Genomic DNA, 21,118 nt, shown 5'->3' with positions numbered 1-21,118 from the left:
CGGTCATGCCATCTTTTGGTCTTGTCTTTGAAGATTTTGGCATTCTCATATGCATCCTGTCGAATTTCTTCCAACTCATTGAGCTGTAGCAGTTTTTTTTCACTAGCAGCCTTGAAATCAAAATTCAAGGTCTGAATTGCCCAGTAGGCTTTGTGTTCAAGTTCGACAGAGAGGTGGCATGATTTCCCATAGATTAGCCTAAAGCGTGTTATTCCAAGTGGAGTTTTATATGCAGTGCGGTATGCCCACAATGCATCATTTAACTTCACAAACCAATCCTTCCTTGAGCGATTTACCGTTTTCTCTAGGATTCGTTTCAGCTCCCTGTTTGAAATTTCTACTTGACCACTGGTTTAAGGATGATAAGGTGTGGCCACCGTGTGAGTCACTCCATACTTTTTCAATAGTGTTTCGAATTGTTGATTACAGAAGTGACTTCCTCCATCGCTGATTATTGCTCGTGGTGTACCAAATCTTATGAAGATGTTCTTCTTAAGGAACTTTGTGACCACTCTAGCATCGTTAGTTGGCGTGGCTATTGCTTCTACCCGTTTTGACACTTAATCAGCACCAACCAAAATATACTTGTTTCCAAAAGAAGAGGGGAATGGGCTCATGAAGTCTATCCCCCACATATCAAATATTTCTACCTCGAGTATACCGAGCAGTGGCATTTCATTCCCTCTGGAGATGTTACATGTTCTTTGGCATTGATCACAAGCCAGAAGGATCTCACATCCTTAAACAGATTAGGCTAGTAAAACCCTGCTTGCAAAATTTTAGCTGCTATTTTTATGGTACCAAAGTGTCCCCCATATGGTGATGAATGGCAGTGTTGGAGAATACTCTCTATATCCTCTTTCGGTATGCATTGTCTTATTAGGCCGTCATTGCATCTCTTGTACAGCAGAGGTTCCTCCCATGTATAGTATCGCACATCATGTAGAAATTTCTTCTTTTGCTGATAAGTCATGTTAGGTGGTAAGACCCTGCACACAAGGAAATTCACAAAATCAGCATACCAAGGAACTAGGGATAAGGCTAATAATTGTTCATCAGGAAATGAATCATCAATTGGCAAATCCTCGATGTCTCCTGTGTATTCCAGTTTAAGCCTGAAGAGATGGTCAGCTACTACATTTTCAGATCCCTTTTTGTCTTTGATTTCAAGGTAAAATTCTTGCAGGAGTAAAATCCATCGAATCAGCCTTGGTTTCGCCTCCTTCTTGTTCAAAAGGTACTGAATGGCAGTATGATCTATGAATACAATGACTTTTAACTCGATTAAGTAAGATCTGAATTTGTCAATTGTAAACACAACTGCTAGGAATTCCTTTTCTGTGGTAGCATAATTGATTTATGCGTCATCAAGTGTCTTGCTGGCGTAATAGATGGCATGAGCTTTTTATCTTTCATTTGTCCAAGTACTGCTCCCACAACACAATCACTAGCATCGCACATGATTTCAAAAATTAGCTCCTAATCAGGTGGTTGCCTAATGGGTGCTGAAATCAAGGCTTCTTTTATCCTATTGAAAGAAATAAGTCAATTTTCATCAAAATTAAAGGGAACATCTTGACTTAATAAATTTGTCAATGGTTTAGCTATTTTGGAAAAATCTTTGATGAATCTTCTGTAGAAGCCTGCATGTCCCAAAAAGCTTCGTACTCCTTTGACTGATATTGGTGGTGGCATCTTTTCAATGATTTCAACCTTCGCTTTGTCAACTTCAATCCCTCTTTCTGATATCAGGTGACCAAGAACTATGCCTTCTCTTACCATGAAGTGGCATTTTCTCAATTCAGAACTAGGTTTGATTCTTCACATCTTTGCAACACTTTGGATATATTAGCTAAGCAATCATCAAAAGTGTTGCCATAAGCCGAAAAATCATCCATAAAAACTTCCATTATATTTTTAACATAATCAGAAAAAATAGCCATCATGTGTCTTTAAAAAGTAGCAAAGGCATTACAAAGACCAAAAGGCATTCTTCTATATACAAATATTTGGTAAGGGCATGTGAATGTGGTCTTTTCTTGGTTTTCTGGGTGAATAGGGATTTGAAAGAATCTCGAATACCCATCTAGGTAGTAGAAGTAGGATTGTTTTACTAATCTTTCTAGCATTTGGTCAATGAAAGGAAGAGGAAAGTGGTCCTTTCTGGTGGCACTATTAAATTTCCTATACTCTATGCACATGCGCTAACTAGTAACTACCATAGTAAGGATTAATTCATTGCATTTTGAATGATAGTTGTCCCACCTTTCTTAGGTATTACATGCACTGGACTAACTCATTTACTATAAGAGATCGTGTATATATGTAACACCCTCACTGTAGCAATTCCGCACATTCTACTGTTCCAGTGACCGGTGTCAGTCTAGACAACTAGAACGTCTGAAAAAATATTTAGACTAGAGTGAGGAGTCATAAATAACTCAAATAAGTGTAAGAAAAATTAAGGAAAAATTTTAGAAATAAAATACAACCAAGTTAAATGAGCCGGGGCCCTAGCAATGGGTAACCCAAAGGGAAGTTACGGTTCTCGCAACTAGGAGCCCTAAACCCAGAGGAAAATTTATAAAATAATTTTTGAGACTCTAGAGAAGAGTCATTGAGGGTTCTATGGCATTAGAATGCCAAGAAAATGCTTAGAAAAAATTTTCAATCGGTACAGACAATTTTGGCTCAATAAGCCAAACGGAGGGCATTTTGGTCATTTCGTCTTCAGAGATGATTTTTGGCCGACTTGTCCAGTTAAGTAAATAATTATTATGACATAAAATGTGAATAAATATTGCTAAAAATTAAATTGAAATTTAGTAGACAAGAAAAGGAAAGAAAATTAAAGGAATTGGAATTATGATATAATTATGATGTCATTAAAAATCCTCCCACCCAATCAAACTTTGACACATGGCATTAACTTATTTAAAATGACTTAATGGGCAGAAAAAAAGAAAGAAAAATTAGTTGCTTCTTCAACCTTTGGGCAGCCAAAAAACGTTGAAAGAGAGAGAGAGAAGAGGTTCCACCATTTTCAAGCTTAAAGCTTGAATTTCCTCTCCATTTGTTCACCAAAATTGCCAAGTCCCTTCACAAAAATTTGATCTTTCACCTAGAAAAAGCTATTGGCAGCCAAAGAAGAAGAGATTAGGGAGGTTTAATCAAGGTTAAGTGAAGCTCAAAAAGGTTAGTGCCTATACTTACTTCCCTCTCTTTTTAATCCTTGTTAGGAAGACTAATTAAATGAGAGTTTGTTGAAAAATTGAACAAAACAATTATATTGAAGTGTGTATCAAAATTTGTAGCCATGGGAGAAGGATGCGATTTATTGATTTGTATGACTTGAATTGTTTAGAAGTGGTTTGTGATGAGAAAACTTAAGTTAGATGTTGGATTATGTGTGTTGGATGTGTTAGATGGCATGATAGCATGAAATGGACACTTGGAAATTAGGGTTTGTGAAAAAAATTAGGGTTTGCTCATGAAATGGTATATTAACCTTGTAATGGTCAATTAGTGACCATTTGAATGTGTGTGAGGAGGAATTGAAGCGAGTAAGGGTGTTGGAGTTGAGCTTAGGCATGCTGCCCTCGCTGACCTGCAAGACTGGTTGTGAGTCCAGTAGGTTTGGGTAGCCATAAATGGAGTTGCATAGGTTCAATTGGTGCAAGGCCTATTGAACATGAAACTAGACACATAATGGCACAACTTTGGTGAAGAAAACCAAACCAAGTTGACCTAAAAATTGCCCTAATCCGGGTGACTTGCATTCTGCCTGGGTAAAATAACCAAATGAACAATGTTTATTCATTTGGTCATAACTCAGTGTAGAAAGGTCCAATTGACCTGAAATTTTACCAGCAGAAAGATGAGACATAGCACTACAACTTTTATGAGGAATAGAAATCCAAATTCTGAACATAACCTAGTCAAATTGCCAACTAAACTTAGGTCACCAAATTTGGCAGAACCAAATTGCCAGAATTGCAGTACAGTCAATCCGCCGATTATGGTAAAATGACCATAACTTGAGTTAAAAAACTCCAAATTGAGTGATTCAAAAAAGAAATGTAACTAGACACAATAAGGAACAACTTTCATGAAGATAATTTTATCAAATTCCTACTGTACAAATGACCAATGGAACAGTAAACCTAGGGCATGAAATCTGAAAATTTTGAATAACATAAGATAAGCTTTGAAATGGTATTGGCAACCAATACCAACAACTTTAGAATGCAAAATTGTCACGACCCAACCTATGGGCCGGACCGGCACTAGGACATGGGCCAGCCTAAAGCCCCCGAGGCCCGTAGTAAGCCTAACTGTTCATTAACCCAACTCTAAGGCCCATTTGGGCCCAATATCAAGAAAACAAACGGACAGAGTTCGACCATAAAATGGACTTTCCAACGGGGAGTTTTCGACTCACCCGACCTGTAAACATAATAAATACTCAATTGGGGAGCTCAGCTCACCCTCCACATACTCATAGCATCATAAAAGAAATGGGAGCTCAGCTCCCTCATCCAATCCATCAAACAGACATAGAATATTAAGTTTACAGGTCCAACATGATAATAATATTACAGACCAAATTCAAATAATTATTGCTAACACATGCGGAAATTCTAGGAGTAAATAAAATTACACAAATATTGATAAACAACCTGCGAAGTATAAAAGCAGGTTAACCTCAAAAATATCCTCCTGTGGCCTGGAAAAATATTGAACAGGAGTGAGCTGGTTCACTTCGAGTAAAATATCAATTTTAACCATAATCTCTATAACTATCTAAAACTAATGCACCCTGTAGAGTGAAATGCAACATCAATATCATTTTCACATCATAACATCAAAAAGGTAATTTGGAGCACTCACGCACCCTGTAACATCAATCATAATATATGGGAGCTGATCCCCTATACAGCTCTCTTAAATCCAACTGCCAGAACTCACTTCCACTTAATAACCAAATCGGGGGTCCCAGCGAAGAACTCAAGCCGTGACTACCCCCCGAAGGATCGGGTCCCAGCGAAGAACTCATGCCGTGACTACCCGTCCTATCCATAGTCCACACCACATCACACGCACGCCAACGCACACACACTGCTCCAAATTACCACAATAACACACATGGCACTTTAACAATTATCAATGTAACATAAATCGTGCCTAGAGTTTAACTACATAAATATATATACATATAAGTGATGCATGGGCATGCTGAACATATAATAATATCGAAATTACAATTAAAATTAATATTTTACTCACAGACTTGACGACAATCACTGTGGTGGTTGGGCGGAGGAAGAAGGTCACTCACCCGACAATTATATTACAATTATTTAATACAATCGACTCAATACAAATAAAGAAAAGACCAATACGCCCTAAGTCGTAAAATCAGTCTCCCTATACCTAGGACCTACCCAACCTGCAAAAGGGCTCAAAATACACTTCTATACTCACAATCCATATATCCACAACTCAATCACATCACACAGCCCCTCCTGGGCCCATCAAATCAATAATCCATCACAATATGTAAAATTTCAATTTAGTCCCTATAATTGACCATTTTTGCAAAACTACCCAAATCACTCTAAAAATTCTAAAACTTTGCCTCATCCTTAGCAATATTACTAAGCTATTGCAAAAAGAATCATAATTTTCTAAGCTACCACGAATATTTTACGGATTTTTAATCCTATTTAAGCACTAGAAAATTATGTAAAAACAAGGTTTGGGTTTACCTTTGCCGATTCCGACTTCGGGAACGCAGACGCCCGACAATGGGGGCTAGCCAAAACCTCGGTCCAATTCGGGACTTTTCCAAGAGTTAAATTCACAGATCCGCATAACCGCCGAATTTCCGAATTGAGGATACCTACGAAGCCCAATAATAATATATAAAAATCGGTGTTACATTCTTCCCCTTACAAATTCGTCCTCGAATTTTACACAAGCGAATAAAGTACATGATTACACATTGAATGTATATGGTACTTGCTACGCATGTCCCGCTCGACTCCAGTGCACTCTTCCACCGCTCCTCCACAAAACCTTAACCATAGGGATCTATTTTGATCTTAGTGTCTCACTTGGTAGTCCACTATGGCTACAGTTGCTCCTCAAATGTCAAGTTCTCTTTTAGCTCTATCACATCCGTACATGAGAAGGATCTGGAATGTATTTCTGAGCATGGAGATGTGAAACACGGATGAACGTGAGAAAGGTTGGGTGGTAGCTCCAACCGGTAGGCAATCGCTCCAACTCTATCGGTAACCTCAAAAGGTCCGATATACCGAGGTGCCAACTTGCCCTTCTTTCCAAATCTCATGACTCCTTCATTGGAGAAACCTTCAGAATACATAGTCGCCACCGCAAACTCCACATCCCTCCGTCTGGGCATAACTCTTCGATTAAAGGAACTACCTCAAGTGTACCGCACTAGGTCTACATCATGCACCTTCGCTTCCCCATTTTCGTCAACACAAAGGAGACCTACACTTCCTTCCATATAGTGCCTCATAGGGTGCCATCCCTATCTTTGGAATAATCGTTGTTGTAGGCAAACTCCACCAAAGCTAGTCTCATCCCATTGACCTCCAAAATCCAAAACACTCAAGCGAAGCATGTCTTCCAGTTGTTTAGATTGTCCTTCGGACTGTCGAGGGTGGAAGGCCGTCTTGAGTTCACTGTGCCAAGTGCCTCCTGCAATTTTCTCCAAAATCGAGAAGTGAATGATATTATGGAAGCAGAACTCCATGCAATCGACTATTTCTCGAATGTAGAGTCGGGCATACCGCAACGTAATATGTGATCTTCACCGCAAGAAGTGAGCCGATTTAGTTAAGCGGTCTACAATTACCCATATCGAATCATATCCTCGCGTACGAGGCAACCACAAAATCCATAGTAATCATTTCCCACTTCCATTCTGGGATAGGGAGCTCTTGCTTCCGTGACGGTCTCGTATTCAAACTTCACCTTCGACAAGTCAAGCACTTAGACACAAAGTCTGCTATGTCTCTCTTCATGCCATTCCACCGCTATCTTTCACATCATGGTACATTTTGGTGGAACTGTGGACATTGTGTATAGTGTGCCTCTCGCATGATTTCATTCCCGAGGTTGTCCACATTGGGCACACATATCCTAGAACCTTGTACTAGGCGCTATCATTGGCAAATCCAAACTCACCACCTTCACCTTACTCTTTCTATGATCTTCATTAATTGTTGGTCTCGTGTTGGGAAACTCTAACTCTATCTCGCAAGTCCGGCCTCACCAAAAATGAGCCAACAAGACCTCATCCGAAAGATCTAGGATTAAACCTTGATCCATCAACTCATGTACTTCCGAATCAACGGTCTCTTCTCTCACAAATGTGCGCCAAACCGCTAAGATTTTCTCGCTAAAGCATCTACTACATTGGCCTTCCGTGGTACCGATGGTGCAATCATAGTCTTCCGTAAGCTCCATCCATCTCCTCTGCCTCAAGTTTAAATCCTCTTGGAAGATGTACTTCAAACTTTTATAGTCGGTGTATATCTCGCACACTTCACCATACGTAGTGTCTCCAGTTTTTAGTGCAAAGACTACACCGCCATTTCCAAATCATGGGTGAGATAGTTACGCTCATGCCTCTTCATGAAGCATAAGCCACTACTTTTCCATTCCGCATCAAAACACACCCTAGGCCAACTCAAGGCGTCACGGTGTATCCTTCACCGCTCATAGGTAGTGTTAACACGGTTAGACACTCCTTATCCTCATCATTATAACCGACTCTATCGAGCTCTCTTCCCGTCCTTTGCATCTTATCCACTTCCCTTTTCCTATTTTTGGTATTGTTGGTATCTTTTCAACCTATACTTATTCCTTAATTTTAGTCCTATCTCATCCTTACACCTTTTCCTTCAAGATGTCTATCCCATCATCAACTTTAACTTTCTTTTTATTTCTTAGTCTTATCTTGATTACTAGTTCCATTACTTCTGAATTCTAACCTTACGATTTTCTCCTACCAGACATTCTTCACCTTTTGTAACACTTATAATTAACCATAGGAAATTCGTTTTGTAACCCCTTTCCCAACTTAACTATCGAACATTATCATTCCCTACCAGCCTTAGTAGGAAATTGCTCATCTGGATGGATAGGAGCTTCAAAACTATAAGTTCCATCTGAACTAACACTACGAAATGTGTGTCATGCCTTAATTCTAAATAAGATACTTCACGTGTTTATTCTCCTTAATATAATCACATATCGCCCACAACCTTCCAAACTTCAACCTCAAATTACCCATTAGCAATAATTTCATCTATTGAAACTCATCCACAATTAGTATTTCCTCCAAATCATAGTTTAAAACATGCAAGCCTTAGTAGCTAACTCAATTTAACTCTGTCATTACTCATATTTCCTTTCATACTTAATACTAGGTATGCACTTACTGTCATTCTCATATCAGAAATTATGTATGAATTTGTGCCTACCAAACTCTCAATAACTAGGTCTCCTTGACTTCCTTATATAACCTTCTAGAACCAAAAGCACAAGCTAAACTTGAAAAGAAAGAAAATATCCTCTTATATTCAACTACACCCGATTGGCATATTATAAATTTTCACCTAAGTTTCTTGGTCTTTCTCTCCAAATTTCATCATCTCCTAGCACAATTATGCTCTACCTATAAGTTATCATCTGCATGAACCCTTTACCGTACCATTTTCCTTCTTGACATAATATTTTATAATTTATTAACTTTACTTATACTCGAACTATGATTCATATCTATCATCGTTTTTATTGTGCCCTTAACTTTTGTTGATTCTTGAAAGATTTCTCTCACTAATAAATTCTTCCAACACTAATTCCACCCTTATCTAGGGTCATTAATTTGATCCTTGAACTTTCTAGTGATTTATAACCATCCAGACTTGTCACTTTTCGTTCTACCCCTACTATTGTCCTGTCGTTATTGCTTCACTACAAAGTGATTCTGTTGATCACACTAAAAATGTTTGCCTGACATTCATAACGAACCTCTAACTACCTTCTCACTATCTTAAAAGTCTAACCTAAAACCTATGTGTCATTATCTATCATTCTTTTCCTCTCATCATACCTATTTGATCCCTTAGACTGACTTTTATTCAACTTACTGCTTACTAACTTCTCTTTCTCTACCTATTTAGGTAGTTCGCAATACCATCGCACACCTTCTAACATTTACTCATTATTATTGTATTCCATACCTCCATCACTTTTCTCACTAATGTGGTCCCATTTTGGGTTTTCCATCCTTGTCATTTTCCTTGCCAAGAATAACACTTAGCCTATCCTATATCTTAACTTTGTTCCTTTTATTATGCGCTCTTTAGGTTGTCCTTTCATTTATTTCCTTTGTCTTACCCAAAATAGAACTTGACTATTCTATCCCTGGTTCCATTCTTCTTCCTAACATAATAGCCAGATTGCTAACTATATCTTTCAGAGTCTCTATCGTGTTATCATATGTCCAGATACTATGGTTGGTCCTTTGACCACTCTAGCTAGTACTTCCACTAGCATTTAGATTATATTGCATCTGCAATCAATTGTCCAAACTTTCATTCTGCACTTTCTTTATCCATTGGCCTTCTGTGATTTATCTTCGCTAATTTATTACTCTTAACACTATTATAATTAGATTATACTATTGTTTTGAATAATTTGAATTTAGAAAGGAACTCAAAGAAATTACTCATACTTTTATTGTATGATCTCTATTCTTATCATTTAGCTTACATAATACCCTTACTACCTCGAGAACTAATTTTGCAGTAATTTTATTATTATTTTTATTATTATTATTATTTTCCATGTTTACTCAACTAGCCAAAACTTAAGATTTCGGGCACCCAAACCTGTCATCCAATTCAAAGGATTTACATCCATCATGATCTAATTATATATGATTCCTATAATGGAACTTGTATCCTCTCCAGGATACCCGAGCCAACTACTCTCTACCACACTCTACAGTCCCATCTGGGACACTATTCCATAAGTCATCATTATCAGTAATAACCTTCGATCCATTCTGAAAAGATAGGACTATATCTTAACTTGCTGCAACAAAGGTACTATATCTACCACCTTGCCAGAACCATGTCAAGTTAATGACTCTTTTATCATATCATATCTCTATAAATCATCAATTCATAGTTTCGACCTTCTCTAGGTAGTAGAGTTGTACTTTATTCCATACTGATACACACAAAGTATACTATTCTCACTCTATAAGTGTCACCTTTACTTTGCAACTAGTCCAAACCTCCGGTCCGATGGCAACTCTTGATGTAACTCTAGCTCATACTCTAGTTATCACCCAACCGTGACCTTTCAATATTCTAACTCTAGACTCTTAACCAGAGTTCCCAACTCCTCTGCAAATATAGAACTCGCTCGCATAATCGTACCAAAGCAAGCCATCTCAAACACCCTCATTATGGAGCACCATGGGGATGCACGCAACATAATAATCTCATGACAGAGCGGACATCGAGAACATTGTATAGTTACTACGATATGTCCCTAGGTCTCCTAATTTCTTATCTCTCCGAATCTTCTATTATCACAAACTTATTCTCGGTCATCTACCGATGACTACCAAGAGTGGTATCCTCATCCTTATCTAGGCAACCGATTTTTAAGACTCACTTTTATGTACTCGTGCCTTACACGAAATGGGCACACCATTTAAACCCATACTGACAAAAATATAACATTTCTTGGAGTACGTATCCTCATGATAGACCTCACATGTCTACTAACTCTATTTCACATTTCTGTGTACTCCAAGAAAATCAAGACACTAACTGAGGTAATCTTATATTTCCCAAGGTATAACGTAGAATCTAGAAACAAAGAATTACAGGAAAAGACGAAACAGAATCCTATACTCCGCATGTGACTCCTAGTAGACTCTTCCCAACACTTAGACAATTTTTCCCTAAGAATCTGGATCCTAAGCTCTGATACCACATTTGTCACGGCCCAACCTATGGGCCGGACCGGCACTAGGACCTGGGCCAGCCTAAAGCCTCCGAGGCCCGTAGTAAGCCTAACTGTTCATTAACCCAACTCTAAGGCCCATTTGGGCCCAATATCAAGAAAACAAATGGACAGAGTCCGACCATAAAATGGACTTTCCAACGGGGAGTTTTCGACTCACCCGACCTGTAAACATAATAAATACTCAATTGGGGAGCTCAGCTCACCCTCCACATACTCATAGCATCATAAAAGAAATGGGAGCTCAGCTCCCTCATCCAATCCATCAAACAGACATAGAATATTAAGTTTACAGGTCCAACATGATAATAATATTACAGACCAAATTCAAATAATTATTGCTAACACATGCGAAAATTCTAGGAGTAAATAAAATTACACAAATATTGATAAACAACCTGCGAAGTATAAAAGCAGGTTAACCTCAAAAATATCCTCCTGTGGCCTAGAAAAATATTGAACAGGAGTGAGCGTTCGACTCAGAGAGTAAAATATCAATTTTAACCATAATCTCTATAACTATCTAAAACTAATGCACCCTGTAGAGTGAAATGCAACATCAATATCATTTTCACATCATAACATCAAAAAGGTAATTTGGAGCACTCACGCACCCTATAACATCAATCATAATATATGGGAGCCGATCCTATACGACTCTCTTAAATCCAACGTGCCAAGAACTCACTTCGACTTCCACTTAATAACCAAATCGGGGGTCCCAGCGAAGAACTCAAGCCGTGACTACCCCCCGAAGGATCGGGTCCCAGAGAAGAACTCAAGCCGTGACTACCCGTCCTATCCATAGTCCACACCACATCACACGCACGCCAACGCACGCACACTGCTCCAAATTACCACAATAACACACATGGCACTTTAACAATTATCAATGTAACATAAATCGTGCCTAGAGTTTAACTACATAAATATATATACATATAAGTGATGCATGGGCATGCTGAACATATAATAATATCGAAATTACAATTAAAATTAATATTTTACTCACAGACTTGACGACAATCACCGTGGCGGTGGCGGAGGAAGAAGGTCGGCTCACTGACAATTATATTACAATTATTTAATACAATCGACTCAATACAAACAAAGAAAAGACCAATACGCCCTAAGTCGTGTTTAAAATCCGGCAGAGTCTCCCTATACCTAGGACCTACCCAACTCGCAAAGGGCTCAAAATACACTTCTATACTCACAATCCATATATCCACAACTCAATCACATCACACAGCCCCTCCTGGGCCCATCAAATCAATCATCCATCACAATATGTAAAATTTCAATTTAGTCCCTATAATTGACCATTTTTGCAAAAACTACCCAAATCAGCTCTAAAAATTCTAAAACTTTGCCCCGCGGTCCTTAGCAATATTACTAAGCTATTGCAAAAAGAATCATAATTTTCTAAGCTACCACGAATATTTTACGGATTTTTAATCCTATTTAAGCACTAAAAAATTATGTAAAAACAAGGTTCGGGTTTACCTTTGCCGATTCCGACTTCGAACGCTCGGCGCTCGACAATGGGGCTAGCCAAAACCTCGGTCCAATTCGGAGACTTTTCCTTGGCGGAAATTCACAGATCCGCATAACGAATTTCGAATTGAGGATACCTACACGAAGCCCAATAATAATATATAAAAAATCAGGGGTGTTACAAAAATGTGGTATCTTGGTGAACTTAGGTTCAATAAATTTATTATGTATTAAAAAGTCAATAATTTGAGTGAATAGTAATACAAAGACACAAAGTGTAATAACTAAATTAGTAGAGGAAATTAAGGTATGAAATTTGGAATCCATGAACTGTTCATGTCACACCCCGGCTTTGTGGGCCCCAGCTCAAGCCCCTCTATGGGTGGCCATCTTGCCGGCGTACCCCTCTAGAGGCCGGCGATGCAACTCAAATCGGTACTGTCCGCTTTGGTGGAGTTCAATCCCTTCGCCCTGCAGAGCTAGGATTCGAACCCATATCACCTCACGGGTTTGCTTCGCCTCGTACCAATTGAGCTGCAAATATGACACCCCTTACCCGTGTATAGTATACCCGAGTAAGTAATGCCACACGGTGTACTGGCACACTCTAATATACCTTACTTAATTTGTGTCATGCTTTTGAAGCTAATTTATGAAATATGATTTATTTAAGCCATTTATCGAAATTATTATTTATTTGGGGTTCCGAAAAATTTTAAAGGAAATCCGGCGGAGTACCGGCTAAAAATGGAGAAAACAGTTCTTCAGAACCTGTTTAAAAACACTTCCAAATAATTTCCAAACAATCCCAACCTCAATTTATCAATAAATTCTCAACATTAAAATCTCAACAACATTTCAATTCCAGTTCTCAATCATCCATCACATGTGATGATCACATATAAATCACAAGTAAACATTTACATTTCCATTCACAAGCACAATTTTCATAATTTACATAAACATCAATATACATTACACAAGTTTAATTACATATGAGAAAACAAAATTAAGTTACAAAATGTCAAAATGACACCTAGTGTCCTACCAATGCAGTTGAGGTGACACGGACATCGAAGATGGACTCACCGGTCTACGGGCTCACGATCGGTATCTCCAGTACCTACGCGTGGCAAAAGCAACGCGCTAAGCAATAATGCTTAGTAGTGCAATAATATAATAAAAGAAAATAGCAAGAATTTAAATGTGTAGTGAATGTATATGTTTCATTTGCTTGGTATTTGTATATTATTTACTTTGTCCACTTTTATTCATTTTCTTGCCCAAAGTAAACTACACTAGACGATCGGATCGATAACGGTAAACCGCACTGGTATCTAATACCTCGGGCCGTCACACCATCGATATGCATCACCCAGTCAAATAATCTCGTGCACAAGGCCAAGTCTCAATACAAAGTCAGAATTGATAAAAGCCATGAAATCACGGAATGGCATATTGCCATGTGCAGTACTGCTAACTGAGCCCTATTGGCATGCCAAACTATTCAAACCAATCTTGTTAGGTATACTAGGGCATTTGAAACTTTTAAATTCTTCAATTTGTGAATTTCATGTTTTTGTGTTACTATTCACCTCATTGGTCAACAAAAATGTTGACTTTTGGATAGAAAATATGTACATTGACTTTGGCACTCCCAACATACCACATTTTGTGTTTAAAACTTGTTGGCATTAAGTGTTAATACCATTTCAAGTTTAAACCAACACAAGTAGAATTTTCAGTTTTGGTGAGTCAACTTCACTGTTCCATTGGACACTGTTACTGTGGAAATTTGAAGAAATGTAAAACATGAAAGTTGTTCCTTATTTTGTCTAGTTGAATTTCCTTTTTTGAATCACTCCATTTGGAGTTTTGTAGCTCCAGATATGTCTCAAAAACCCAAGCTGGCCGGATTGCCAATCTGCAGAAATTACCATATCTACAGTAACATGAACAGTGACTGCCACTGCCATTTGGGTTAGGTTCTGGCCATAATTTGGGGTAGGTTTCTTCATGAAAGTTGTTTGTCTATGTCTTAACTTGTTGCTGTAAAATTTTCAGGTCAATTGAGCATATCTACAGTGAGTTATGGCCAAATGAACAGTTGGTCAATTCTGCAGAATCAGTGTAGGGTGTCCGGATTGGGGCCAAGTTTTGGTCCTCTTGCTTTGGTCTTTTGGGCATGGTTTATTCAGCAAAAATGTGCCATTATAAGCCTAGTTTCATGTCCAATTGGCCAAACACCAATTGGACCAACACAGCCAAAGTTATGGCTGTGTAATTAGACTGAAATCTCAGTCCATTGCTGCTGTCCTAGGGCAGATTTCACCTTCACTTTACCATACTATTTTTCAGTTCTAATTATTGTCAACTTACCTAAAATGGTCACTAATTGACCATTAAAATGTGCTCTAACAATTTCCCAAGCCAAGCCAATTTTTCACTCTTCAAAACCCTAGTTCCATTATAGGTTTTCACAACACCTTAATTATTAGCTCCTTCAATAATCACATACACACATGGTTTAAACTTGATCTATAGCCCACTTTAAGTACATCAAAACAATCAAAATAATTCCTTCACAAGGGCTGCCAAAAATTCATAGTATGTGTACACAAAATTCTTGTTCATTTTAGTTACAATTCTTACTCAATTTAAGTTGCAAATCATGAAAAAAAAGAGTTTTAAGTATCTAATGCACTAACCTTGATTAGGGCAGATTTTTCCCAAGCAATTCCTTCACTTTCTTGGCTTTTCTTGGCTGCCAAACACTCCAACAAGGTGTGGGGGTAATTTTTATTGAAGGGATCTAGGGTTTTTGGTGCAAGATAAGCAAGGTTTCAAAGCTTGAAAGCTTGAACTATGGTGGAAACCCTCTCTTTTCTCTCTCTACGTTTTTGGCTGGTTTTGGGGAAGGAGATGGCTGCTGGATCTTTGATGAATTTAGTCTTCAATTTGTCTCTTTATTAGTTAGTCAAATAAGGGCTTAATTGTGATTGGTTGGTAATTATAAATGACATCACCATGATGTCATAAATAGCCCTTTTTCCTCAATTTCTTTTCTTTCCTCCACTACTCAATTTCAATTTAATTTCTAGTAATGTTTATTCATATTTTATGTCATATTAATTATTTACTCAACTGGAAAAGTCGGCCAAAAATCACCTCTGAAGGCGAAATGATCAAAATGCCCTCCGTTTGGCTTAACGGGTCAAAATTGTCTGTACCGATTGAAAAATTTTTCTAGGTATTTTCTTGGCATTCTAATGCCATGGGAACCTCAATAACCCTTCTCTGGAGTCCCAAAAATTATTTTATAATTTTTCTCCCGGGTCTAGGGCTCCTCGTTGCGAGAACCGCAACTTCCCTCTGGTTACCCATCGCTTGGGCACCGCTTAACTCGGTTGTATTTTATTCCTAAAATTTTTACTAAATTTTTTTTATTAATATTTGAGTTAATTATGGTTCCTGACTTTAGTTTAAATATTTTTCCGGACATTCTTGCTGTCCAGACCGACACCGGTCACCGGAACAGTAGGATGTACGGAGTAGTTACCAGGAGGGTGTTACAGTTCATGGATTACTTGGAATAGAAAAAGTAATTTACCTAAATGACTTAATGAACATTTAAGTTATGTGAATATATAATTAAGATTTGTATTCCCATTACTAGTAGGTTTAATAAAACATGAGTGATACCACTTGAATATGAAATGAAATTAACCTAGATGGATTATTGAGACTTATACTCCCAACACCAATGGAGTTCATAATATATTAGCAATACAACTTGAAGTATGAAATGTACTTTACATGAATAGATTGTTGAATGAATAAATGTGATAAAAGTTTCATTTGGGATTTAGGTTCCCATCAAGAGAGAAAGGAAAGATGTTTTGAATGTGAATGGTACATGAGATTAAATGAATGTGAATTGTAATTAGTATGAATATTACGATGAATGCATAAATCACCTAGAAATGTGAATTTGAAAATTATGTTTCCATTATAAACTAAATTAGAATGCTATAAAATATATAAACGAAAAATATAATGAAATGATGAAACATATAAACTCTTAATGGTACTATATGCCCATGTATTGCCTAGACATGTGTGTCAGATTGGATAGATTGGCATGCCAATAGGGTATTGTTTTAGCAGTACTGCGAAAGGCTTTATGCCCGCACTCATGGTTTTATGCCCGCATTCATGGCTTTATATCAACATTCATGGCTTTTATGCCCGATTATGTGTTATCATAGCTTTTTAGCCATACTGATTGCATACGTGGTTGACGTTTTGAGTCCCATGGTATGACGGCTCGAGGCACCGTAGTGTCCAGTGCCAACGACCCGTTATCCAGTTTAGTCAGCTTGTCATAGGTTACCTGGGCAGAAAAATTTATTGAGATAAGTTGAAAATATTAGAAACTAAATAAATCAGTGAGAAAAATCCAAAAGGTATTAAACTAGTATTAAGAATTTAATTATTACGAAATGATCCACAACACATAGAAAAGAAGAAGAGAGTAAATGAAAGACTAGCAAAATAAGCATAACGTAAGTAATTATTAGGAATGCATCCTCCATAATAAAATAAACATAAACTAAATATTTAGATTTATTTGCACATTATATAAATGATTATTGTAAACTTATGACAAAAGAGATTCTAGAGAGCAACATAAATGACGAAAAATATATTGTATGGCAAATTTTATATGAATCCAGTAAAATTCTTGAGTATAGAAAATATGCTCCAATTATTTTTATTTGTATACATTATTTCTTTTTATATTATTGCACCACTAAGCAGCAATGCTTAGCGCGATGGATTTGTTTCCTCGCCCAGGTATTGAAGTTAAAGTCCAGCGAATACTAAACAGAGATTTTGGAGTTTTGATCTGCAGAAGTTTCTGAAGTATTCAAGGTTGTCACCTCCTCAGCAATGCATATAGATAGGGCCCATATAGGTCATATTATGTATTTTGTACATTATAATTAGTTATTATGTTGAAATGTAAATTATGGAATTGTAATTAATTTGTATATCATATAAATTATGAATTTATGTAATCAGTCTGTAAATCATGTAAATTAATGAAACTTGAGAATTTATATATATAAATTGTGCATGAATGGAAATGCATGGAAATGAATATGAAATTGAGATATATGAATGAGACGTGAATTACAAGAATTGAAAGTGAGATGAATATGATGAGCATAAATGATATTTTTATTGTGAAAATATTGTTGAATTTTCAAACAGGTGAATAGTAAAACACATCAAACGATAATAAAATTGTAACAGCCCAATCCATCTCCAGTCAGTATTGTCTGCTTTGGCCCGTGGGCCTCACGGGTTTGTCCCTTGGGAGGTTTCATTCCCAAAAGCGCACTGACCAGGTGAGGAAGGCTCCCACATATATGGCCCAAATCTTTCCTTCCCGTTTCCGATGTGGGACACGAATCCACCCCAGTGCGTAGCTGGTTGAGCAAGCACGTCCCAACCCCATCCCTGGGTCGTGACAAGCCCACCAGCTTCTGCCTGGTGCGTCCTCGCACAACACACCGTACTAGAGGGAGTCCAGCTCTAATACCACAATGTAACAGCCCAATCCATCTCCAGTCAGTATTGTCCGCTTTAGCCCGTGGGCCTTACGGGTTTGTCCCTTGGGAGGTTTCATTCCCAAAAGTGCGCTGACCAGGTGAGGAAGGCTCCCACATATATGGCCCAAATCTTTCCTTCCCGTTTTCGATGTGGGACACGAATCCACCCCAGTGCGTAGCTGGTTGAGCAAGCACATCCCAACCCCATCCCTGGGTCATGATAAAAATAGGGGAAACTTTCTTAGTTTCTCCATTGAAAAATAATCAATATTAAATATAATGAGAACAAAATTTTTAAAGAAATAAAGTAAGATAAGTTAGGGTGCTCCGGCACCAAATGTAGCACGCCTTGCTCGACTACACTGTAGTCGGGTGAGGGGTGTCACAATATAATACCTGCATCTAATAGTTTTAAAATTTCCTTTTTCACTACTTCTTTCATGTTTGGGTTAAGTCTTCTTTGATGTTCAATAGTGGGTTTACTATTTTCTTCCATAGGTATCCTATGCATGCAAATGGAAGGATGAATCCCTTTCAGGTCTGCTATTTTATACCCTATGCTCTTGTTACGTGTCCTAAGCACTCTTAGCAATTTTCTCTCTTCTATTTCAGATAGGCTGGCATTAACAATAACAGGATATTCAGAATTTGAGTCCAGGAATGCGTACCTTAGCGTAGAGGGGAGAGGTTTGAGTTTTACTTGTTCAGAAATTTTCTTCAGATTGCTTTTGGTTTGTTCCTCCTTCAGCTCCTCTACCTTGAAAGCTTGAGCCAGGGGTAGGAGTGGATGAGTTGCTAAATATTGTGCACAAGTTGCTATTTCTGTGTTCTCATCATTCACTGTGTGGCTGTGCACAATGCATGCTTCAAGGGGATCTTCAGGATGGGTCTTATGAAATTCTTCCTCAACTTGCTTGTCAACTATGTCAACTCTAAGGCATTCATCAGGTTCGAATTTGTGCTTCATTGTGTTAAACAAGTTGAATTCCACTTCTTCATCCCCTACTTTGAGAGTTAGTCGCTCGTTTTTGACATCTATGATTGCTTCGGCGGTTGATAAGAAAGGTCTTCCCAAGATAATGGGGATTTGAACATCCTCTTCCATCTTAAGGACAACAAAATCAACTGGAATAAAGAATTTGCCCACCTTGATAGGAATGTTCTCAAGTATTCCCATAGGATATTTAATGGACCGGTCAACTAATTGCAATGAAATTGTTGTGGGTTTTAGTTCTCTGACTTCTAGCTTTTGGCATATTGATAGACGCATTAAACTCACACTTGCCCCAAGGTCGCAGAGGGCCTTGTCTATTTTCTTGTCACCAATAAGACAAGGTATGGAGAAGCTTCCTGGATCCTTCAGCATTGGACGCAGTTTGTTTTGCAATATGGCGCTGCATTCCTCTGTTAAAGCAACAGTCTCATAGTCTTCCAGCTTTCTTTTCTTTGACAGAATTTCCCTAAGGAATTTAGTGTAGGATGGCATCTGAGAGAGTGCTTTAGTGAAGGGAATATTGATATAAAGTTTCTGTAAAACTTCTAAAAACTTTCCAAACTGCTTATCCAATTTGGCTTTCTGGAATATCTGAGGAAAAGGTAGAGGAGGCTGATATGGCTCTGGTAGCTTCTTTTTCTTCCCAGTTTCCTCCTCCTGATCCTTCTTGGCTTTTTCCTCTTTCTTCTCTGTTTGGCTTTCAGATTTTTCAAAGGTTTCCCCTGTTGGCACTTCCTCTGATTGTTCTAAAATTCTTCCACTTCTCAATGTAGCTGCCTTACAATGCTCCTTTGGGTTCATCTTTGGTTGACTAGGCAGTTTACCAGCAGCCTTGCTTGAAGAGGTTGCTTGTTGAGTAATTTGATTTTCAAGCATCTTGTTGTGGGTGGCAAGTTGGTCCATTTTGGTAGCTAGTTGTTTGATCATTTCATTTTGTTATTGCTGGTTTGCTAAGAAGCTTTCCATCATGGATTCCATAGTTGACCTTAATTCATACTGTTGGTTCTGAGGGAGTGGCGATGGCTGTGTAGGGTTTTGTCCCTTGTTCTAAAATCCAGTGGGTGCAGATGGTCTGTACCCTTGCTGTTTGTTTATTGGTTGATTCTGAGAATTTGACCATAAGAAATTTGGGTGGTTCCTCCATCCAGGGTTGTATGTGTTTGAATATGGGATGTGGGGCTGTCTTTGGTTAAAGTTTCCTCCATTATTCACATAGTTCATCTGTTTTGTGGGGAGTTCATTGAAGCTATTGTACTTTGGACTCATGTATCCTCCTCATAGCTGTCATCATGTTGACTATTCATCATTATAGCATTGGCCTGCATTTTATCAAGCCTCTTTTTGAGCTGGTCAAATTAAGCATTTATCATGCTTAGGGCATCCACTTCTAGGATTCCTGCTATTCTCTTTATATTTCCCCTTTCATTCGACCACTCATAGTTATGATATGCGACCCTCTCCAGAAGTTTAAGTGCTTGATCCACTATTTTCTCCATCAGGTCACCTTCTACTGCTGAATCTACTGTGCTCCTTGTAGAGGGCAGTAGCCCATTATAGAAGTTCTGAACCAGGAGCCAATCTTCTATGCCATGGTGCGGGCATTCTCTCTGTATGTCCTTATATCTCTCCCATGCATCATTGAGTGATTCACCTTCCCTTTGCCTAAAGGTGTTGAGTTCAACTGTCAACTTTGCAGTCTTCACAAGTGGGAAGTACCTTGCTAGAAAAGCTTGTGAGAGGTCCTCTCATGTGATTAATGTTCCAGCTGGTTGAGAAAGTAACCACTTCCTTGCTCTATCTTAAAGGGAAAATGGAAATGCTTTGAGTCTTATAGCTTGATCAGAGACCCCATTCATCTTGAATGTGTCACAAAGGGCAAAAAAGCACTGGAGGTGGTAGTGTGGATCTTCTATTGGTGAACCCCCAA

The 21,118-nt window shown here is 38.2% G+C and overlaps 1 protein-coding gene across 1 annotated transcript; it reads right to left on the bottom strand.

The window, feature by feature from the left end:
- Nucleotides 1-754: 754 nt before the first annotated feature.
- LOC131180630 (uncharacterized) lies at nt 755-19,467 on the bottom strand. The gene is made up of 2 exons (XM_058147984.1): nt 18,752-19,467; nt 755-989 (listed from the first exon to the last, which is right to left on the bottom strand). The coding sequence occupies exons 1-2, from the start codon at nt 19,465-19,467 to the stop codon at nt 755-757; spliced, it is 951 nt and encodes a 316-aa protein (XP_058003967.1).
- Between the last annotated feature and the right edge of the window lie 1,651 nt (nt 19,468-21,118).

Source organism: Hevea brasiliensis, chromosome 6, assembly GCF_030052815.1.
Source record: "Hevea brasiliensis isolate MT/VB/25A 57/8 chromosome 6, ASM3005281v1, whole genome shotgun sequence".
Classification (NCBI taxonomy): Eukaryota; Viridiplantae; Streptophyta; class Magnoliopsida; order Malpighiales; family Euphorbiaceae; genus Hevea; species Hevea brasiliensis.
This window is presented reverse-complemented; position numbering and strand designations above follow the sequence as displayed.